The sequence below is a fragment of the Volvox carteri genome (genome assembly GCF_000143455.1).
Source record: "Volvox carteri f. nagariensis unplaced genomic scaffold VOLCAscaffold_8, whole genome shotgun sequence".
Taxonomy (NCBI): Eukaryota; Viridiplantae; Chlorophyta; class Chlorophyceae; order Chlamydomonadales; family Volvocaceae; genus Volvox; species Volvox carteri.
This window is the reverse complement of record NW_003307551.1, coordinates 1,219,527-1,239,909: the sequence shown is the minus strand read 5'-3', so window position 1 is coordinate 1,239,909 and position 20,383 is coordinate 1,219,527. Positions and strand designations below refer to the sequence as shown.

The following is a 20,383-nucleotide window of genomic DNA, read 5'->3' as shown; positions in this document are numbered from 1 at the left end:
ACGGAGTGGGCGTCGACCCGATGTCAGTGACACCGCCGCCGCCGTCGGGTCCCCCACTTACGTCAGCAGGTCGCGACGGCAGCGCTGCGGCGTACGGCATAGGAGTGACTTCACGGGAGCCGCTGTCCCCGCTGCCGGCGTCAACCATCGGCTGTGCGTCTGTCCTGTCGTCCGCCGCCGTAATGGCCTGCGGCGATGCCCTCGGCGCCGTCGTTGAATCCATCACATCTCTGTCACCCACCGCCGCCGCCGTCGCGGTTGCTGTCCCCGGCTCCGCTCCGAAACCCCCCTCCGCTCCCTTGCCGTCGTCAGAAGCCGCGCCGCCAGCTCCCCCTCCTTCTCCCCCTCCCCGCCCGCCTCTAGATGCGTCTGCCATGACGACGTCACCCTGGCCGCCAACTGCCTCCGCCGCCACCGAGGCCACGTCAGCGGCAGCGGCAGCGGCCCCGGACTCGGAATCCCACCGCCGCTCCGAGTGCTCCGCCGGCAGTAGCGGCGGCGGCACCTGCTGCTGCTGCTGCTGCTGCTGCCATTCCATGAAGGCCTCGTGCTGGACCGCATTGGCCATGAGCCGTGTCAGTGTGTTTCGGTCCACCTTCCGGCGGGCGAGCAGCTCCCCCACCTGGCACAGGGGGCCGCCGCTCTCGTCCAAAACCCTGTATGTATGTATGTACGTGCGTGTGTATGTATTTGTTTCCGGGGGAGGGTTGGCGAGGTTGGCTAAGTTGTTGTCGGGGTATTGGGGCGACACGCAGCCGTGTCGTACAACATTACCACTACCACTATCACTAGCACCAGCACCTCCTCGCCAGACATCGGCAAACGCTTCCGGAGGTTCGACTACCGGGTACCGAAACTACCAAAAACAGAAATAGAGTTCTCGAAGCCGGCCGGCTTGCAGTGCGGAAATAGGATCGTACGCCGTATACGAATGTCAAACTATTGCAAAAAACGCATTTTCATTCCGCGGCCTTGTAACAGAAAATGTACTGGAAGACAGAAATAGACCCGTTCCCGAAACCAGAAATATCCCCCGTTTGCCGATATCTGCTCCTCGCTCCGAACATCCTTGCCCTCTGCCTTCCAGCTGCATGTTAACCACCCCAACCGCCAAATCCCAACCGCCAACCATGGACTGTTACTTCCCCCCCCGCCCTCCCTCACCACAAGCTGGACTTCCACTTCCGCGTGTCGCCCCGGCCGCACATCTTCTCGAAGTTGGCCGCCGGCATCTTCACTCCGTCGTACAGCACCTGCTGGGTGCGCAGCAGCAGCACCCCCCTCCGCCCGCAACACGCCACGGGCAGCTCCTCCGGCAAACCCCCGGGGAGGGGGAGCAGGTCAACGGGGCCGGCGGGGGCCGAAACAGGAGCCGCCGGAGGGAGGGGGGAAGGGGGAGGGGGAGGGGGGGCCGGAGGTGAAGCGGCGGGAACGGCGGCGGCAACCGCGACGGCGGCCTTCTCGGCTTTGCTGACGGCGGCTCCGCGGCCGCGTCCGCGTCCCCGGCCGCGTCCCCGGCCTCCCCCCCCCCGGCCGCCGCCGCCGCCGGGCAGGCAGCTCCCGGACGTTGTCGGCTGCTCCGAAGATTCCCCCCGTACGGTTGTATGATCCCCCGTTTCAGTTCCAGTTGCGGTTGGCGGTTGAGCGGATGGTTTGTCCGGTATCCAGAAGCCCTTAACGGTGGTGTAGCCGCTACCTGCTCGCGGGTGCAGGCATTTATGTCGTGCAAGTCTGTGTGTGTGTGTGTCTCATTGCTCTTTACATTCGTACATACATACATACATGCCATATTAACAAAACCAAAGGCGGGACGGGCAGAACAGCAGCACGTGCTTGCAGCTCACGAAGCGGGGCAAAGGGAATGGCTGGTCGTACAAAACACACACACACATACGTTTCTCCCCCCGTACACTCTCTCTTCCCCCCCCCACACACACACACCGGTTCCGTGGGATACCCTCTCCAGGGGCTCCAGGGGCTCCGCCCGGGCACATCCGCTGGGGACCTGCGGCAGGGGTACGGCAGGCCAGGGCCTGTACGGCTGCGCGTTCCACAACCCGTTGAGGGAGCCGTCGGCGCCGTTGGCGGTGGGCCGCTCCGAGTCGTGAAGCCGCCGTACGGCTGCGGACGAGCGAAGCAGGGCAGGTCGGGGGTTGGGGGGATGGGGAGTGGATGTACAGCTGCAAGATCCGAATAATTCGAACTTAGGGCACATCACGGACTCACATCGCCACCTGCCGACACACCACCACGCATCTCGCGGTGGCGTCCGGGGGTTTGAGAGCGGGGGGGAACTGGGGCCATGGGGAATGTATGTATATCGTACAAGGGGGTGGAGGAGGAGGGAGAGCAGGGGACCAATGCACCTTGAAGGTTAATACGAATTTGTACGGCTGTACAGCGTTTGCTGGGATCCCAGTGGAAGGTAGACATGCAGACGTACAGACTTGCAAACACACTGACATACCGACGTACTTTGAAGTAGCTGCACGATGCCGGGTGGCGAGGGGATTGGGGGGAGGAGAAAGTGGAGATTGCGTTCAGGCAAAAGCCGCAGACCATCTGTGTATGCGTGTATGTATGTGTGCGCCTAAAACTTTAGGGAAACCAGCCTTTACGGAAGCGTAAGGCCTCTAAAACGCGCTGCCAATCCCCTTTTTCTCCTCCTCCTCCTCATCCTGAAGCCTGCACGCCCCCTTCCATGTCCCCAACGTCCCCTTTTAGAGGACGGCCCAACAATGCGCCTCAATACGGCGGCCGCACCTGGAACACACACATACATCCCGGCCCTCTAACCGCTCTGGGACATATCCCTTCCCCTCCCCCCCAACTCCCCCCACCTCCCCAAACCCAAACCCAAACCCAAACCTACCCAGCATCTTGGCCTGCAGCTTGCCATGTTTGGGACACGAGCTCACTATCCGCAGCTCCCGCGCCGGCCCCCCTCCCCCTCCCCCTCCTCCTCCCGCCCATCCACCCCCTCCTCCTGCTGCTGCTGCTGCTACCCCTCCCCCTCCCCCCCCAGCAGCAGCAGCAGCAGCAGCTGTCGTCACCATCTCCATGTGCAGCCCCGCCATGCGGCCGCACAGCGGGTGGAAGGCCTGGTAGCAGTCCTTGCACTGAAGCTTGGCGCCCATTCGCTGCCGGCAGATGCAACACAGCAGCTCCCACCGCTCCCGCTGGATGCCCGGGATGTTGTCAGCGGGCTCCATGCTGCGCGTGCCACGTGTGTGCATGTGTGTACGTGTGTACGTGTGTGTTTTGGTTTGGGAGGGGACAGGATAGGGGGGTTCTCAGAGTCCGGTTTTGCATGTAGGAAGGGAAACGTGCCATCGTGTATTTGTGTCTGTCTGTGTGTGTTTGTATTGAATTGGGAGGTTTCAGCAGGGGGCCTACGGAAACGAAAACAGTAAAAAAAGCGGTACAGTGCAGTACAGTACGGTACGGGGAACAGGAGTGTTTTGAGGGGCTTGTTGGACGTTGGAGTTATTGCGGGCGGTAGACAGAGAGAGAGAGGGAGAGGGAGAGGGAGAGAGAAGGAGACATAAGACACACGACATAAGACAAACCCAGGCCAGGCCAGGCCAGGCCGGTGTCACCGGGGTCACCGGTGTGTGCCTACACAGCACCCGCCGCGGGACAGAGGGTCATCATCAGACAGCTGGGACATAGCGCCGGGGAAGGACATACGCCATCTGGCCCCAACACACACCCAAGCCCCGCACCCGCCGGGCACTGCGCTCCTTCCCCTTCCCCTCCCCGCACCTCCCCCTATTTCCCCCCTCACCCCCTCACGCTGACCCTCCCACCCCCATCCCCCCACCCCACCCTTCAAAACACACCGTGCTGGGTTTCTGCACGTGACCTCCGCAATCCAGTGCATACACGTCACATGCACCCACAGCCCGGGCAGGGTGGTGGGCTTGAGGGGCCCCCCAGCTATGGGGCACAGACAGCACTGCGGCGGGGGTGCACCGGGCTGATGCTGCTGCTCACAGGACCGACACAACCACAAGTCATCCAGACCTGCAGCGCAGGGTGGGTAGGTCAGGTAGGGCCGGGAGAGGCGGGGCAGGAGGTGGAGGTCGCGTTTCACGGGAGGAGGAGGAGGAGGAGGAGGAGGAGGCGAAAGTTCACGAAAGCAAGCACCGCCACAACTATCACCCCCACCATATCCAACAGCAATAACAACCGCACATAACCGTCCGGGAGGGTTTAAAACCAGCTATCGGCCGTACATGGACAATCTCCCCAAACAATACCACCAGGGCAGATGGGGAGGCCAACCGCACCCCTAACCCGCCAGCAAAACCCACACACACTCGGCTGCCCCCCTCCCCCTTCCAATCCCCCGCCCATCACCCCCATTACCCGGCGCATCCCTGATGCCGTAGCAGGTCTGATGTACGGTGATACCGCAGCAGTCGCACGACACGAGTCGGTCCGTGTCGTAGTCCAAATCGCTGTCGCAGCAGCAGCAGCGGTCCCCGGCCCACTTGACCCGTACGGGCTCGTACAGCCGATGGGGCTGCAGTACATCTAGCCAGGGCTCAGCTGAGGCGGGCTGTGTGTATTATTTTTTTTGTGTGTGTGTGTACGGCCATGTGCGGCATGTAAGGGGCGGGTAGCGAACAATTTGGCACTTAGTAGGGGGGAAAGGAAAAGGCGGTTGGGGGTTATCAGTTGGTTCGGTTACATCAGACCTATGCTTCATTATTGGTTGAGCAGCCACTAATGTCGCGGAGGGTGTGTGTGTGTGAGAGGGTCACGGGCGCTCAAGGGGAGGGGAGGGGCCTGCCCCGGGCTGTGACTGGTGTTCTGGCAGTCGAGCGCGTTGCGGAGGGCCCCGTGCATGTAGGGGCGGTGCTGGTGGGCCATGAAGCAAAGGGGCCTTGGAGGCAGTGGTGGCGGGTGGGTGGTGCTGAGAGCATTGGCAATATGTGACGGTGGGGGCTGTTCGGGTGTCGTGTTTCCAGTTTGGGACCGCAGGGGTTTGGGAAGGAGGGGAGGGGTAGGGGATTTACGAAGGGGGAGGGTGGTGGGGATCAGCCCCGGATAGACGGGTGGTTGGGAGGCCCCTGGTGCGAGGCAGTTGAGCGCATGTATGTTGTTACAGGGTGGTTAACTTCGCCAGCGGCCCCCTTTCCCGGGGCAGTCCCTGCTCTCCCCTGCTAGAGGGGCACCCTAATCCGTCACCCCATCCGACTTCAGAATGTATTCGTTGAGTTCGGCAACTCACCACCAGCATCCAACCAAATCTAGCGGATCAACGGCGCATCAACTTAGTTCCTGGTCAGCTCGCAAGTTGATATTATCACGTCCTACACCGTCCATAAGATGGGGGGCCACCTCCCATTTCATCACTCCTCAAACACCCGAGGAGCCGGCAGGCGGATTTGAACCCGGGTCGACTGGGTCAACTGGGAGCAGAAGTCAGGCCTTAACCTCTGCCAGCCGCCTGCCTGCATGTATGTATGTATGTATGTATATATGTATATACGTTCGCAGATCTGCTTCACTCGACTGACTGAGAACCCGGGGTTGGGTCGGTGGGTGGGCGGGGGATGGGGTTGAGGGCCAGGGGGATCCCAACCCATTGGTCGTGTGTGCTTGGGGGGTAGAGGCGGCGGTGCGCCCCGAGCTGTAACACCCGGAGGACCTAGGCGCTGCTTTGCTGCACTGCTGGCTGCCGCTGCTGTGAGCCATCATGCTGCGACTGTGCGTCTGCTTGTGTATGTGCGTGGAGGGGCGGGGCACTGCGGGGCGGCCGTGACCGTCTGTCCGTCGCAAGCGGAGATACGAGCTGAACACGTCCAGTGGTGGTGGTGGCCTTCGCAAGGATATCTAACCCATGTCACCATGTGTATATAAGAGTGAACGCTCTGCGTATATACCCGTACGTATATACCCGTACGTGTATACCCGTACGTATATACCCGTACGTATGTTCCAGCCCCATGCAGGCGGCCGCCCAACCCCCCAACGGCTCTTCCACCTGTTCTGTGATCCTGCTGATCAGGGCTCTCAACCCCCCCTTGGGGGTGACCCCCGGCCGCCCCAGGGGGTACAGCGTAGTGATTACGTCACCACTCGCGTTAGCCCGCGGTCGTATCCTCTGGCAGCCATTTAAGACCGGTCAGTCTACTGCCGGTCGGCGGCTGCTTTGGTTCGCTTTGCGCCGCTAACCTAACGGGTTGCAGCAGCCCGAGGCGGCGGCGACAGCGGCGGCGATCAGCCCCCACCCCTCACCCCGGCTCACCGCTCAGGTCTAAAAGCCCTACCTAACAGGCTAAAAAGAGAGGGGGAAAAGAGCATCCATCAACCCAATCAAAACCAGCGCCCAGCTCCTCCATGACCACTCTCCTGCCATTCCAAAGGCTTTACTGACGGGTACTGGGCGGGGCGCCGTGCGGCGGGTAGGGATCAGGGCACCAACAGGGACCCGCCGGTCATAGATTCTGGAGGTGACCACCTTCTGGAAGATACTTCCCTTCCCTCCCCTCTATCACTGCTTAACAGCCCAATAATGTCACCTAGGGAGTCATCCCCTCCATTTTCGTCGCCGCCACCTCCACTGCCGTACCGGAGGGCGAGTGGCCTGGTGCTTGCACATGTAGTGGAGTGCCCGCACCCGCCGCCAGAGCAGCTCATGGACCGATTGTCTCGCTGTCTAAAACTGGGACAGCCCAAGAGGGGCGCGAAAGGCAGAGCACCCAAGGACACAAGGGGAGCAACACCCCTAGGACTACCGGGCAGGCAGGTGATCATGGCACCGGGCAGGGAGTACGGCCTCCCCTCTCCCGTCCCCTCACAGATGACGCGGCAGGGCGGTAGGCAAGGGCAAGGCCGGGACAGGGGCTGCAGCCCAACTCAGCCGATACACACACGCTCTGGGCTGCCAGAGGGAGGAGGGGAGTGGGGGAGAAGGGAACCACACCCTGGACGTCTCCTCTGCGGGGGCCCCCCTCTCCCCCCCCTAGTGGAGAAGTCAACTGGAAACAACTACCGACGTCCAAGGGCAGGGCCCGGCATACACACACGCACCGCCACCCAGCTGCTGCTGAGCCACGTGGAACCCGATACGCAGTCTGTTGCTGCTGCTGCTGCTGCTGCTGATGATGATGATATCGGTGAAACGTTGCGCACGCCGCAGCGACATAAGACTCAGTGGGGGTTGCCTCCCTCAATACACATTTCGGTGGTCGAGTGTATGTACGTGTGTATGCTTGCGGACGACGAGGGCTTCATGGTGCCAGGAAAGCCGTGGAGGCAGGGGGCATGTGTCTTTGCTGTTTCATATTCCCACAACAACCTCCTGCGACCGGCGGCGCCAACAGAGCGCGACAGAACTTCTGTGAAATTTTCTCACCCACCACAGCTCCCGCAGCGCCACCGCCGGCAGCAGGAAAAGAATGTGCTCTGCTCGCGGAGCAGAGCGCTTCTTTCCCTTCTGCAGACTTGGCGCGGCGACACAGGAGACGCGTCGAGCAACACATGAATGGCTTCCTTCATTCCCCATCGCATGCCGCCCAAGAACCAAAACAAATAAGACAGAAAGAAACCCCAGAATGAAATGATAACAAAATGAAACAGAACCAGCAAACCTCAGCTCGACGCGCATTGTCACAAAAAATGTGGGTGCATTTGCGGACAGGCCGCGGTAGGGATGTGAGCATATACAAGCAGACACACAAACACGCATACATACATGCATACAAACACCTTCACACACAGGTAACTGCTGGATAGCCAGTCTCCCCGGCACCCCTCCGCCCCTCTAGCGGGTACGCTGATTACCGACACAGCCCCCCCCCGTGTGTGTGTATGTGCTCCCCAGTCCCAACTTGTGTCTCCCCCCTCTCCCCCCCGCCCTAGCAGGTCTTCTTCTCCTTTCCATCCCCCTCTTCCTCTGCTCCACCGCGGCCGCAAGACGCGAGATGGCGTACATTTTCAAAGGGAGCGGGAGCAGTATCCCCATCACCAGCCCCCCCCCACACACACAAACCGTCCCTCCCTCAAGTGACTCTGTAATGCCTCCTGCACCCCCAAACAACACTTTCAAACCCACTGTTGTGCCGTCGTTGTGTACATACATACAACACAGCAGTAGTACAGCCGGGCCAAGTCCTACTACGCTTTATATTCATTACATTTGTTTTATGTGTAGATATGTAGAATGTATTTCTTAGTATTACAACAGCAGCAGTAGCAGCAGCTATATGCCGTATTCGCGGCAGCAGAAATACGGATGTGCTATAAGGGCCGTCTCTAAGGACCATCAGACGGAGACGGCCATTAAGGTGTGCAACGCGCTTCAGCGGCAGCGCATGGTGGCGCGGGGCGGTGCGGGCCGGAGCAGGGCGGCAGCTAAGGAAAGGGCGCAGGCGGGGGCGGGGCCGGCGGCAACCCGAAATATCGCAATCCGAAGAGGCCACGCACAGAAGAGCCACACAAGCGACAGAGAGAGGGCCGGGGGCGGGGCGGGGCGGGGCCCAACACACGGAGGGTGTGCGGAGGCGCACACGCTAGGAAGAGCGGGCGGGACCTAACCTCTGCAAGAAGTATACATACATACATACATACATATACGCAAAGATACATATACACATACACATTCATGATGTAGACAAGACACCCCAGTACTGAGGGCCCGGTTGCTTTCAGACTTCCCAAGACCGGTGGACCGACCGACCTACCGACCAGCCGAGTGAAGTAATAACATGTTAATAATAACAATATTGATATTGCTATTAAAGGGGCTATCGGCGGCGCTGCAGCAGCAGCAGCAGCAGGAGCAGCAGCAGCCGGAGGAGCACCTCCTCCACCTCCCCTCTGATTCCGCCGGGGGCCACCACCAAAAACACCACCACCGCCAACCTCAACCGCCAACCTCAACCGCCTGCTGCGCCGCCGCCGCCGCCGCCCTGCCTGCCGCCGCCGCCCTGCCTGCTGCCGCCTGACACACACGCACCCACACGCCCCACCACACCGCACCGCAACACGAACGCGCACAATGCGGTTTTCTGCCGTCCTCCACCCACCCACCACACCCACCCACCCAAATCTACTATCTTGGTTTTCAGCCAACTCCAGGCAGGGGCCTTCCTTCGCAGCACCTCCTTCTCATCCTCCTCATTCTGGCATGCTATGTACGTACGTATGTATGTAAGTATGTAGATCCCAGTAACAAGACGTCCACATGGAGAGCCCCCTCTGCCTAGCCGGCTGCTGAGCCAAATCCTCCCGTGCCAGAAGCCCCCCTCTTTCCCCCCCCCCCCACACACCCACACCCATCTAGAACACCAAAACGACCAATGAGAAGCAGCAACCTGCCGTCAACAACGCCTGCCAGGGTTTGCACGACACACCAGCGCGGGTGTGTATATACCCCTTTCCTTTCCTTTCCCCCCCCCTCACAAGGAAAGCAGACATGTCATGTGCATACATACATACATATATATAGCCAAATACAACTAAAACAGCGCAATGAACACCACCTCCACGGCCGATAACAACGGACGATCCTAAAGGCCCATACAGGCATATGCATGTGTGGCAATGGCAACTGCTTTTCCTGCCGTTCGTTTGCAAGATCTTCAGAAACACACACATACGCACACACACATAGAGCACTGGCCTCTCACCGCGCCGACCCAGACGGTTGAAAAGGCTGTACTCCGCAGTACGACGAAACACAAATGCCACCCCACGTCACCCTCACCTCCCAACGGCAGCAATCAACAACAGCAGCAGTACGGCACTCCGGGCACAGCAGCGGTCGGTGCAACAGACGGTTGAGGAGGCGGCCGGCTTCATCGGTTGGTTGGTTGCGGTTGGTTAACGGTTAGTTAAGCGGTGGCGTTGGGCCCCAGCGTGTCAGAGGCGCTCCCCCGGCTGCTACTCTCACCGTCCTCCCCGCCGTCGCGGCCGCAGCCCCCGCGGGGGTGTGCCGCAACTGCCGTACTGCCTTCCAGGCAATACCCTGCGCCTCCGTCCCCATCCCCATCACCCTCACTCACAGGACGGGGGGGTTTCGCGGAGGTGCCGGCGGCGGCAGCGGCAGCGGCGGGTGCAGCATTGGCGCCGGCGCCAAAGACGGCATCGTCGCCGCCGATGGCGGCGCCGCGTCTGCCAGTGCTGCCGCCAGCGCCTCGAAGCTGTTGACCGGGCTGTTGAGCCACGCGAGCAGGTCGTGCCGGCAGCTGTTGCGCCGTACCTTGCTGCTGCTGCTGCTGTGGCGGCGGCTGAGACGACGGTGACGGCACTGATCGCGACGGCGACCGGGGTTGCGGCTGAACTTGCTGCTGCGAATGCTGTTGTTGTGACTGCGGCAGCTGCGGCTGCGAGCCTCCGCCGCTTCCGCTCCCGCCTCCTCCTGCTGCTGGCGGTGCTGCTCCCCCGCCCCCTCCCCCTCCCCCAGCTGCCACCGCCGCGGTCCCCTCCGCCTCCAGTCGCCGAATGGTGGCCCCCGTGAACTCCAACACCGGGGGACCGCCTGAAGAAACAAGGGCAACAGCAGTAGCAGCAGCAGTAGTACTTGTATGGGCGAGGTGGGGGAAAGCAGCTGCGTGTCATTGTCATTGTCAGTAACGGGATACATACTGACATCTCCGGCAGTTGGTCGTTTGGCAGTTGTCGGTTCTTCACACCACCTTACGAACAGCGGCACCTCGCAAACTCACCCCCCAAACCCCCCACCCCAACCCACCTGTAGTCTTGGCGGGGCGGAACTCCACCCCCAGCATGTCGAACCACTTGCCGATCTGCATGGGGTTACCGCCCGGCGGCACCTCGGGCGCACCACCCGGCTCAATCTTTACCGACGCCTTCCACTTCTTGGCCGTCCCTGCGCCGCAGTGCTGTTCCCAATGCGTGGGGTGGAACTCGCGCTGCGACCTGGGCAGCTCACGACAGTCCTTGCACTGGCACAGGACCTTGATGCCGCCCATGATGAACGTACCGGCAACGTCATTGCACGACACGTTGAGCTATTGTCGTACACGGTACGGCCGCGTGTCGTACGAAAGGGGATGCAATGGCAAGGGACCGGGGATTTGGGCAGGCGAGTTGACGTCAATGGGGGGAAGCTGAAACGCAATGAGGAGAAATGGCCGCACAGGGAGCGACCGCAACTGGCCGGTAGGCACAGGTGAGTCACGGCAACACTGACAGTTGATCTGGAGGACATATATACATAAATACATACACACATACATACAGATTCAATTTATTTTCCGCCACCCGGACGATGTACTGCTTCAAGGGCCCCACGGACAGAAGTACAGAAGTACAAACCACTGACGACAGCGGTGCGGCTCTCCAAGTGTCCAAACCCTCTCCCCCCTTCCCACCTGCGCGGGTAAGTCCTGAATGCCAGTGGGGAGCTGGTCTGCAGGGAGCCGGGTGTTACGTGGCGGCGGACGGGATGATGACGGCGCCGCCGCCGCAGTCGCCGGCGAAATGGCCCTCCGAGCCCTTTTGGCGCTACCATGCTGCGCCCCCTCCGCCTCGTAGTCCTCGTCGTCGTCGTCGTCATCATCCACACCTGCTGCTGCTGCTGCTGCTGCTACTGCTGCCCCGCCTCGACCCGCGGGTCCAAGGTTCATCCCCATCAGCGCTGTAGCTCCAGCCAGGGTGTCCAGGGTGGAACGCTTCGTGCCGCGGCCACCGCTGCCGCTGCCGCTGCCGCCGCCGCCGGTGGCGGCTCCGGTGCCGCCGCGGCCTGCTGCTGCCGCCGCAGCTGCCGCGCCTGCAGCCCCCGAGGCTGCCCCCGGTGGACGCCCAGGACCTCTTCCCGACCCAGGTCCCGACGGCGCCGCCGCAGCGCCACCGCCGCCGCCAAGCCGGGCCATTTGCCGTACAGACTGCAACATGGACTGCAACGATTTGGGCAGGAGACCGGTGTCGGGAACGGACCCCACATGGCCCGCCAACGTCTCATACTCGTGATAAAGCTGAACGTAGAGCTGCGCGCTGCTCGTCCACATCGCCATTTCCTGTCCTGCACGAGCGTCGTACCCAGCACGCTCGTCCGGAGTTAGCTGCAGCCAAGCGTTGTTAATGATGGGTTGGAGCTCCAAGGGATCGATATCGAAGCCCTCCTCCTGGTAAACCCGGAACATATCCAGCTGGAATAACGAGTACGCCGTCGGCGGCGGCAGCGGCGTCACTGCACGAAGCTGTTGGTCGTACTGCCGTAATAAGGCATGCTGCTGCGTCTGCAGCATCCGCAGCTGCCCCTGGAGCAGCGCAGCGACCTGCTGCATCGCCGCAGCGTGCGCCGGCTGCGGCATCGCCGCCGCCAGCGCGGCGATCGATATGCCGCCGCCGCCGCCGCCACCGTTCACGGCGGCGATGGGCCCCCGGGCGCCCCCCGGCGGCGATCTACCTCCGCCGGCGCCGACCGAAGCAGCCCTTGATGACGAAACGCTGATGGGGAGGGGGCCAAGGGCGTTTTGGCGGCTGCTGCGTTCGGCGGCAGCGGCTGCTTTGGAGGCGGCGGCCCCGCCAGCTTGAGCTGGGATGGCGGCGGCGGTTGGCGGTGGAAGCGCCGGCGGGCAGTGCGGGCAGTAGGTGTACACTCGGGCGCCAGACTGGCGGCATGTCGCGGCAGGGGACAGCAGGCGCAACGTGGCATGGCAGGGGAGTAACAGTTATGGAATACTTCCCTAGACAAAGGCTAGCTGTTCTTATTCAATCGGCATACAGCGGGGTACAAAGCGGTGCAGGGCGAAGGGGGTACCTAGCCGTGTTGCGCGTCTTGGAAAGGCAAAAAGGGTACTAGAGCGAAGCCCCGTGTGTGTATTGATCTTTTCCGTGGGGCGAGACAGCGCTGGTCGGGTGGTCCTTTCTTCGCATCATACACATATACACACAACCCTTTCACCCCGCGCGGACGCTCCACGTTCGCTTTTGCCCCCGGGGCGTCCTCCTCGCGTAGGAGAACGCCACATCCCTTTCCCCCCCTCCACCAGCACACACACCTTATTTTGCAGGGCTCCCTTCTTCACGCAGCTGTCGTGCATATAAAACCCGCACCCGTCACACGCCACCACACACTGGGTGTTGCTACTCCAGGGGAGATGACACACGCGGCAGGCGGACTGGGCCTGAGGGGCCCCCCGGGGAGGGGAGGTAGGGAAAAGGAGGTTAGGGGGCCAGGAGCTGCGGTGCGAGGCTTACCGGTAAGGGGACCGGATAGTACTGGAATACTCATGCGTGTATAACTCCCCGCCGAAAGCCAAAGCAGCCCAATCCGCCGTACGAGGCGGCCCAACCCACCCACCTCTACGAGCTGCTGACAGGCCACACATCGCCCCTCAGTCTGGTTGGCCATCAGCATTTCATCTGGACTGAGCTTGGTCTCGCAGCTGGTGCAAAACGCCGCGGTCGTCTTGCGGCCCGCGCCAGTTGTCCGGAGACCAGATGGGGGGCCGGAGCCGTAGGTGCCGCGTTGGCCACCGCCCCCGTTCATATTTCCTCTTCCAGGATATGGATTTCCGCCGTACGAGCTCATGTGCTGTGGATGAAAGAGAGAAGGACAAATGATGACATGACGGGCGACGGACGACTGCCGTTGACTTCGATGCAAGCGCGAGCGGTGCATTTTACACGGAAGACCTGTCGCCTTTAAACATCGTCGCGCTGCAAGGCGATCCGCTCGTTCACGAGGCGTTCGACGTGCGCGAGGATGGGCCATACTGCGAAGGTGTTGCTAACAAAGATGATGGTCCAGAAGCTACGGAGCTCACGGAAAAACAATTCAAGATTCGTTCACAAAGCTCGTAAATCTGGAAGAAACGCGCGCAGTATGCCGCGCAACCGCGCCGAGGCATCGCGCGCCCAAACCCAAACACCAGAGCGTGGCTTACCGAGAATCGGGTTCAAGAGGTGATCGAGCCTGCACGGCCCTGCAGGCCTTGCAAAGCGCCGAGTCCGTAGCGTGCTCAATTTGCTGGTCACCGCTCGTGATGCTCCTGCGGGCAGGCCAACCGGGACGCCGAAGGAGCTCGACCTCCATCATGACAGTAGAATGATATGCGTTAAAAAGATCGAGCCTTCCTAGGTGTAAACTGGCTTGTTCCAGCAAGGCAACGTCGTCCCGAGAAGGCAAGATGCTCCGTGAGCGACGTGGCGGCCCGGAGTCGAGCGCGCCAGTGCAAAATGGTACGTAGCCACCATAGCATAACGCCAAAGGCCTTGCTAGGCCAGTCGCATGGGACTGCGCTGGGTGCTGTCGCTCGCGGCGAACGCCCAGCTGAGAGAAGGCAAAGGCTGTCGACTGACTGTTCCTCAAGCATACAGATTCGAAAGGCTCAATCGAGGCCGGTCAACGCAGTGAAAGCCGAGGCAAAGGCTCGCCTTTCGGACGCCTCAAGACGACCGAACGGTCGTGAGCTCAACGACGCAGTCGGTCGAGCCGGGATGGGACTCACCGTTTGTTGGCGACGCAATATAGATCCACAAGCTGAGAAAGGCTCCCTTTCTCTGCCTCGTGTTGACAACTTGCGTGCTGCGCGAACGGGCCCTCTTGCTGTGAGCGCTGAATGTCGGGCCAATGCGTAATTACTATGTGCTTGGTAACTTTATTAATGGATGGTAGTTTAACAAGTTTACGGCTGAAGTGATTGCACTATAGCTCGGCATACAAATGGAAATGATGGGCCTCCCGCCCGCGACTGCGGAATTTGTCATGTGCCCATCTCTGGCACTCAAGAGGATATAGTTATACACGAGTCTCTTCCAGGTGTTCATATAATCCGTAATGAACTGCAACCGGAGGCGTCGTGTCAGTGACGAAGGGTTCCCGCCTTTGCGACAGCGACTCGGTATGGACCTTATATGACGTAAAATTAAACCATGCCCTTGGTCTATGATTACAGCCTATATCCATTGCCACTGTTTTGTAGCAAACCCGCCTAACAGGAACTTCCGACATTCTGATGTATCCACGTAGTGACATGACATGAAACTTGTTCTGAAGCTTATAGCAGATAAATGCAATTCTTGAATGGATAAACCTCGTGCATATCCCTAAGTGGAAACCCTGCCATGCGAACTTGGACGGTAGGAGGGTTGGGAGGTTGTCGGAGGAGAATTCATTTGCCCTGCACAAAGACCAGATGCTTTCTTCTGCTTTTAATAATATCCAATGTTTCTTGGCGGCTGCCGATCATGTCTAGTGAACACGTGCTTAGCCTAGCGTGTACAGACACTCCGGGGATGCGGTTTGCGATGGCGTCTACTTGCAGGTCTAGGATGCCATGTAGCAGCGGGTGACTGTCTACTTTCTTCATGGGAAAAAACCAATTGAGCGATCTATCTGCCTCCTCTGAAACCGCCTCGGGCTACAGTACTCAGTTGCTGTCCAGCCGAAATTATCCCTCGGGTTGCTGAACCCTGTTAGACCTGGTATGGTTCATTCCCTACGGCAGGAGCATCATTTTTTGGCAGCCATGACTCCTGACAGCCAGCAACCGCGGGCAGCGGTCCTGCCACCACCGCATTACTACCCAAATAGACATTGCTTCGCCTGGCGCCATCATCCCATCTACTTCTCTCAACTCCTGATGCAGGGCCACAGGGCCACACCGGTGCGACCGCCTGTTCCCGCGGCAACCCGAGTCAGAATCAGTGAAGCCACCAAGTGGCCCCCTGCAGGTGCTTCAGCCGCCCTGGGTTTCGTTGAGGGGACTTCCGCAGATTGCGGCCTCCTAGGCGCGGTGCGGTGCTGTGCGGTGCGGCTCACGGGGCTCAACAGCGGCCCCCGGTGTTACCGCCTGTGTGGGTAGATCTCTACGGGCTGATTTGGGTTTCCTTATGACGCGGCGGCTGACCAGCTGTAAACCCGTAAGCAGCAGCAGCAGCAGCAGCAGCACCCCGGCCCCTCCCCAGTGATAACAACTACACAGCTACACGGCCCGGTCAACTACTGCAGCCACCTCCCGGTCGCCGAGCTGGGGGAGCAGCTTGGGGAATTCACTTCCGGTTGCCAAGGCAATACATACATACATACATACATACATACATACATACATACATACATACAAGTCTACCCCCCTCCCCCCATTATACAAGGAACTGAGACCGCTGTATGGTGCGGTAATTGCGGTGCTCCGTCGCGCTTTGGACAGGGTGCAGTGGGCTCACACACTGGGGGGTGACCCCGGCTATTTCCTGGGCGGCGACCCCGGAACAATGGCCCCAGCCGCCTATTTCATGTGCCATGACCAGCAAGTACTCTGCACACGGCCACCCTAGAGCAATACCCAGCTTGCAGTATCGTACATCCATTTCGAACTTTGTATTATATCATAGTCCGTACTTCAACGAACTCTCATATGCACTGGTACGGAACAACGGCCCACCTACCGCCAAACGCGCGGCGGTTGCATCACATGGCGCACTCGGACCTCACAACTCGTCTCTCTCTCTCGTGTTGCTTCCCTTCTTTATTATTTCTCCTCTCCTCTGACGAAGAGAAGAAGTCGCGTCTCCCCCTAATACATGGCGCCACTCACAACGGTAGGAGGGCTCGGAAAGAAGGAAGGAAGGTTAAAAGCCTTAACAGGAAAAGCTTGCGTGTGCAGACTGTTGAGACGGCAGCGCAGCCTCCTCCGGTCTCCCGCTCAGCAGCAGCAGCAGCAGCAGCACAGAGGCGCTACTGTTTCCCGCCCCAAGCATGTACGGCATCACCAGGCGGGGAGATCCTCAACCACCAAAACCCCGCACTTAACCCCCACACACGCACGTAACGAGGAGGTGCTTCCCGCGCAAAAGACCCCCCCCTACATCCCGGGTACCCTCTTGTGTTGCCCCGCGGTGCCATACTGCAGTACACACACGCGCGCTTGTATAAAAACACATTCATACATACAAATGCACACACATATCATGCTCGACTCGCCAGCATCACCACCACCACATCGTCGTCATCATCATCAAAATCAGTAAATATGAATCACCGTATGTCCGGCATGATGCACCTGGCATGGGGAGCTATTGAGCCCTTATGCGGCGCCTGCCCTTCCCCCCCCGGAGGGGGGGCAAGCCGAACCCCCCGCCCCGACACCCCGCCATCGGCCGGGCCCCTCCTGCTCGGCGCCTCTTCTCCTCCATCAACAGCAGCAACCCATGGTGCGCACATATATTACACGCCTGCTTGCGACATGCACTGCTAACACAGCTTCGCACATACATACATGCGTAGATACATACTTTTTCTGTGCGTTTCAGTATAAGCCCCACGTTCACACGCAGATGCACGCACACAAAAAGCAGCGGTACGACCCCTCCCGGTGCCCCAACCGGCCCTCTCCCCCCATCGCCCGGATCACACGATCAGGCCATTTACACCCCCCAGCAGGTCTCTCAGGCCCCATCCTCCCGGAGGGGTTTCTGGCCGCCTCCGAGGACCGCCGCGCCCCACCGACAACTTACATACGCACATACATACAAGCATGCGTATATACATACATACATACATACATACATACGCACATTTCTCAGGTGCCTACATCCTCCGGTAAAGGGTCACTCCTGTGCCATCCCCTCTCGCCAGTTCCTGCCCTCCGCGACGCAGGTCATTAAGACACACACACATACATACATACATATGCACACAGAGCGAGCTCTCGTTATCACACGGGCTTCTGTGTTAAACATTATCTTGATTCAAGCAGCTATGTCTACAATGTTTTCCTGGAAAAGCCTTACTGCACGTCGCTGGTGACTACGGAGCTCGCATCGGTACGGTGTTATTCGTGCACCCACTTCGGCCTTCGGTTTCGTATCGCGGCTCAGATTTCGAGAGCGCTCCCCACCACCTCAACTCTTCAGTACAGTCCCTGCATCAAATAGTTGCTCTCATGCGCGCCGTAGATCATCTCTGGGATATTGTACGGCGCTCCCTCCCCCGGGCTCAGCGGCCCCCCCTGCTGGTGCTGCTGCTGCTGCTGGTGCTTGGCGTGGTAGGCCTCCACCCACTTGGGCGAGGCATCTCCTCGCCGGTCGTTGAGCATCTTAAGGATGCGTGCCGCCGTCTCCTCGATCCCTCGCAACGTCACATCAATGACGGGCCACTCGGGGTTCGAGTTGTACAGCTTGCGAGCCCAGTCAAGCTCCGAGTTGATTTTCTGGCGGGTGTGCGGGTTGGGGGTGGGGGTGGGGTGGGGTGGGGGTGAGGGATCCGTGAGAGAGGCAGGTAGCGCGGGTGACCGCTCAGCACATCGCATCCCCCGTTGTAACCACCATCCATCCACCCATCCATCCCACCCATCCCCCAGCATCTATCCAGCCAGCCAGTCTGTCTGTCTGTCTGTCTGTCTGTCTGCAGGCCCATGGACCCCCTACACCAAGGAGTCATCACATCGCCGCTGGTGTGCGGCTGGCCTGCAGGCAGCTGGGTGGGTGGCTGCACACAGCGCGGATGACAGTGTCCTCATCCCGCTCGCTTCCCGTGTACCTCCCCTCCGTCTCTTTCTGGCACCATGCACCTCAGCCTCCCCCACACAGCCTCCCCCTCACAGCCTCCCCCTCACAGCCTCCCCCTCACAGCCTCCCCCTCACAGCCTCCCCCTCACAGCCTCCCCCACACAGCCTCCCCCTCACAGCCTCCCCCACACAGCCTCCCCCTCACAGCCTCCCCCTCACAGCCTCCCCCACACAGCCTCCCCCTCACAGCCTCCCCCACACAGCCTCCCCCTCACAGCCTCCCCCTCACAGCCTCCCCCTCACAGCCTCCCCCTCACAGCCTCCCCCACACAGCCTCCCCCTCACAGCCTCCCCCTCACAGCCGCACCAGGACCTGGAAAGGGAAAGGACGTACCTTGACCTCCGCGTAGTCGATGGCCTGCGCTCGCGACACCCCCATGATGTTCACTCGGTTGCGCCGGATGGTGGCGAGCACGTTGGGGTCGATGATAAGGCCCACGATGCGGGTCTGGTCGATGTCGTACAGCTCACGAGGCACCGGGCAGCCGGGAATGAGCGGCAGATTGGCCACCTGCTCCACCAGCAGGCGGGAAGCAGCAGCAGGCGGTTGGTGCAGAATAGCGAGAGGAGAGACCGTACCGTACCGTGACCTTCCTGGCCTTTGCCTCTTATACCATCTTCCCCGTCAGGAATACGGGCCTTTTTGCCCTCCCCGTCTTTCCCCCCTTCCCCCCCTCCCCCCCGTCTTCCCCGTCTTCCCCGTCTCCCAGCCCTTGCACCGCATCCATCCCCTGACTCTCCGCCACCTGACGCGCCGCACCTCACCTCACCTTGTATCCCCGCTGGCCCAGGTAGATGGACAACGGCGTCTTGCCGCACCGCGACACCCCCAGAATGACCAGGTCGGCATTCACCCACTCCTGCGGGTGGGCACCGTCGTCCATCTTGCGAGTGTACTCCTGACGTTGGGGGCCGGAAGGGGAGGAGGGGCCGGAGGGGAAAGACGAACCACAAAAGAGTGAAGCTGCTGCCAAGGAAAGAGAAGCAGAACCGACCAGTAGGCGGTTTTGAAGGAGGGGGAGGGGGAGGGGAAGGTTGCCAACAGATACAAAAGAAAAGGGAGAAGGGGCAGATGTGTGTGTGAGTGTACCTGTGTGCACGCGTGTGGACGGAAGACGAGAGGAAGCCCCAAGGGGCCCGCCTGTACCTCCAGACGCGGGACCCGGAAGCCTAACCGTGTTGGCCTAACCCAGGTGGGGGTGTCATCGCGCGCGCCGCGGGCGGGACCAACCCGCAGACGGACGCGGACTGACAGCCCACGCAAGTAGCAGTCGCAGCAGCACTACCAGTAGCACTAGTTTCTATTGTCATTGCGTTCATGTTGCCGTACTCACCACTGCCTCAATCATTCGGAAGTACTCGTCGGTGAGGCTGGCGGTGGGCTTGCGCGTCTCCGCCAGGGACGCAGGCACGCCACTGAGCATGTGTATGTGTGTATGTATGTACATAAGTGTCGGGGGAAGTCCGGTTGGGGGAAGGGAAAAGGGGAGGCGGAGAGAGGAGGACAAGAGCAGGGCAGGGCAGGTAAGACCTAGGTGTCACTGTGCCCGGGTATCTTGCACACATCCATATATACATATGTGTGCGTGTGTGTGTGTGTGAACCAGGGGAAGGTCTCTTGTGTTGGGGCATTGGGGGAAGGGAGGGGTTACTGTGGGATTACGATGAGCCACACGGGCCGGCGGAGGGAGGGGTGGTCCACATCGCTATGTGGACAAGACACAAACCTAGAGGACTTAGGATACTGACATTCACACCTTGAACTCGTAGGCAGTCCACATGAGTCATGGAGATCCTCCCCTGCCCTCTCCTCCCTGCCCTCCCCCTCTCCTCCCCCTCTCCTCCCCCTCTCCTCCCTGCCCTCCCCCTCTCCTCCCCCCCCGCCCCGGGC

The 20,383-nt window shown here is 60.5% G+C and overlaps 2 protein-coding genes across 2 annotated transcripts in view; both read right to left on the bottom strand.

Moving 5' to 3' along the window:
- Positions 1-13,474, bottom strand: part of VSET4 (histone H3 Lys 4 methyltransferase) — a gene marked incomplete at both ends in the record, with an annotated part of 19,185 nt that extends 5,711 nt beyond the window's left edge. The window contains 19 exons of the mRNA XM_002947854.1: positions 62-656; positions 1,165-1,310; positions 1,476-1,696; positions 1,942-2,121; positions 2,476-2,485; positions 3,054-3,213; positions 3,843-3,939; positions 3,997-4,026; positions 4,372-4,528; positions 6,813-6,890; positions 7,370-7,457; positions 8,697-8,771; positions 9,645-9,721; positions 10,020-10,157; positions 10,428-10,495; positions 10,709-10,988; positions 11,352-12,593; positions 12,984-13,109; positions 13,286-13,474. Coding sequence (XP_002947900.1) covers positions 62-656; positions 1,165-1,310; positions 1,476-1,696; positions 1,942-2,121; positions 2,476-2,485; positions 3,054-3,213; positions 3,843-3,939; positions 3,997-4,026; positions 4,372-4,528; positions 6,813-6,890; positions 7,370-7,457; positions 8,697-8,771; positions 9,645-9,721; positions 10,020-10,157; positions 10,428-10,495; positions 10,709-10,988; positions 11,352-12,593; positions 12,984-13,109; positions 13,286-13,474 — 3,957 coding nt within the window. The remainder of the gene's footprint in view (positions 1-61; positions 657-1,164; positions 1,311-1,475; positions 1,697-1,941; positions 2,122-2,475; positions 2,486-3,053; positions 3,214-3,842; positions 3,940-3,996; positions 4,027-4,371; positions 4,529-6,812; positions 6,891-7,369; positions 7,458-8,696; positions 8,772-9,644; positions 9,722-10,019; positions 10,158-10,427; positions 10,496-10,708; positions 10,989-11,351; positions 12,594-12,983; positions 13,110-13,285) is intronic.
- A 4,528-nt stretch (positions 13,475-18,002) lies between these two features.
- On the bottom strand, positions 18,003-19,865 carry VOLCADRAFT_43639 (uncharacterized protein; the record flags this gene model as incomplete). The annotated part of the gene is made up of 4 exons (XM_002947853.1): positions 18,003-18,134; positions 18,827-19,003; positions 19,263-19,391; positions 19,827-19,865. Coding segments are annotated over 4 exons (477 nt in total), but the record flags the coding sequence as incomplete, so codon positions are not given.
- Between the last annotated feature and the right edge of the window lie 518 nt (positions 19,866-20,383).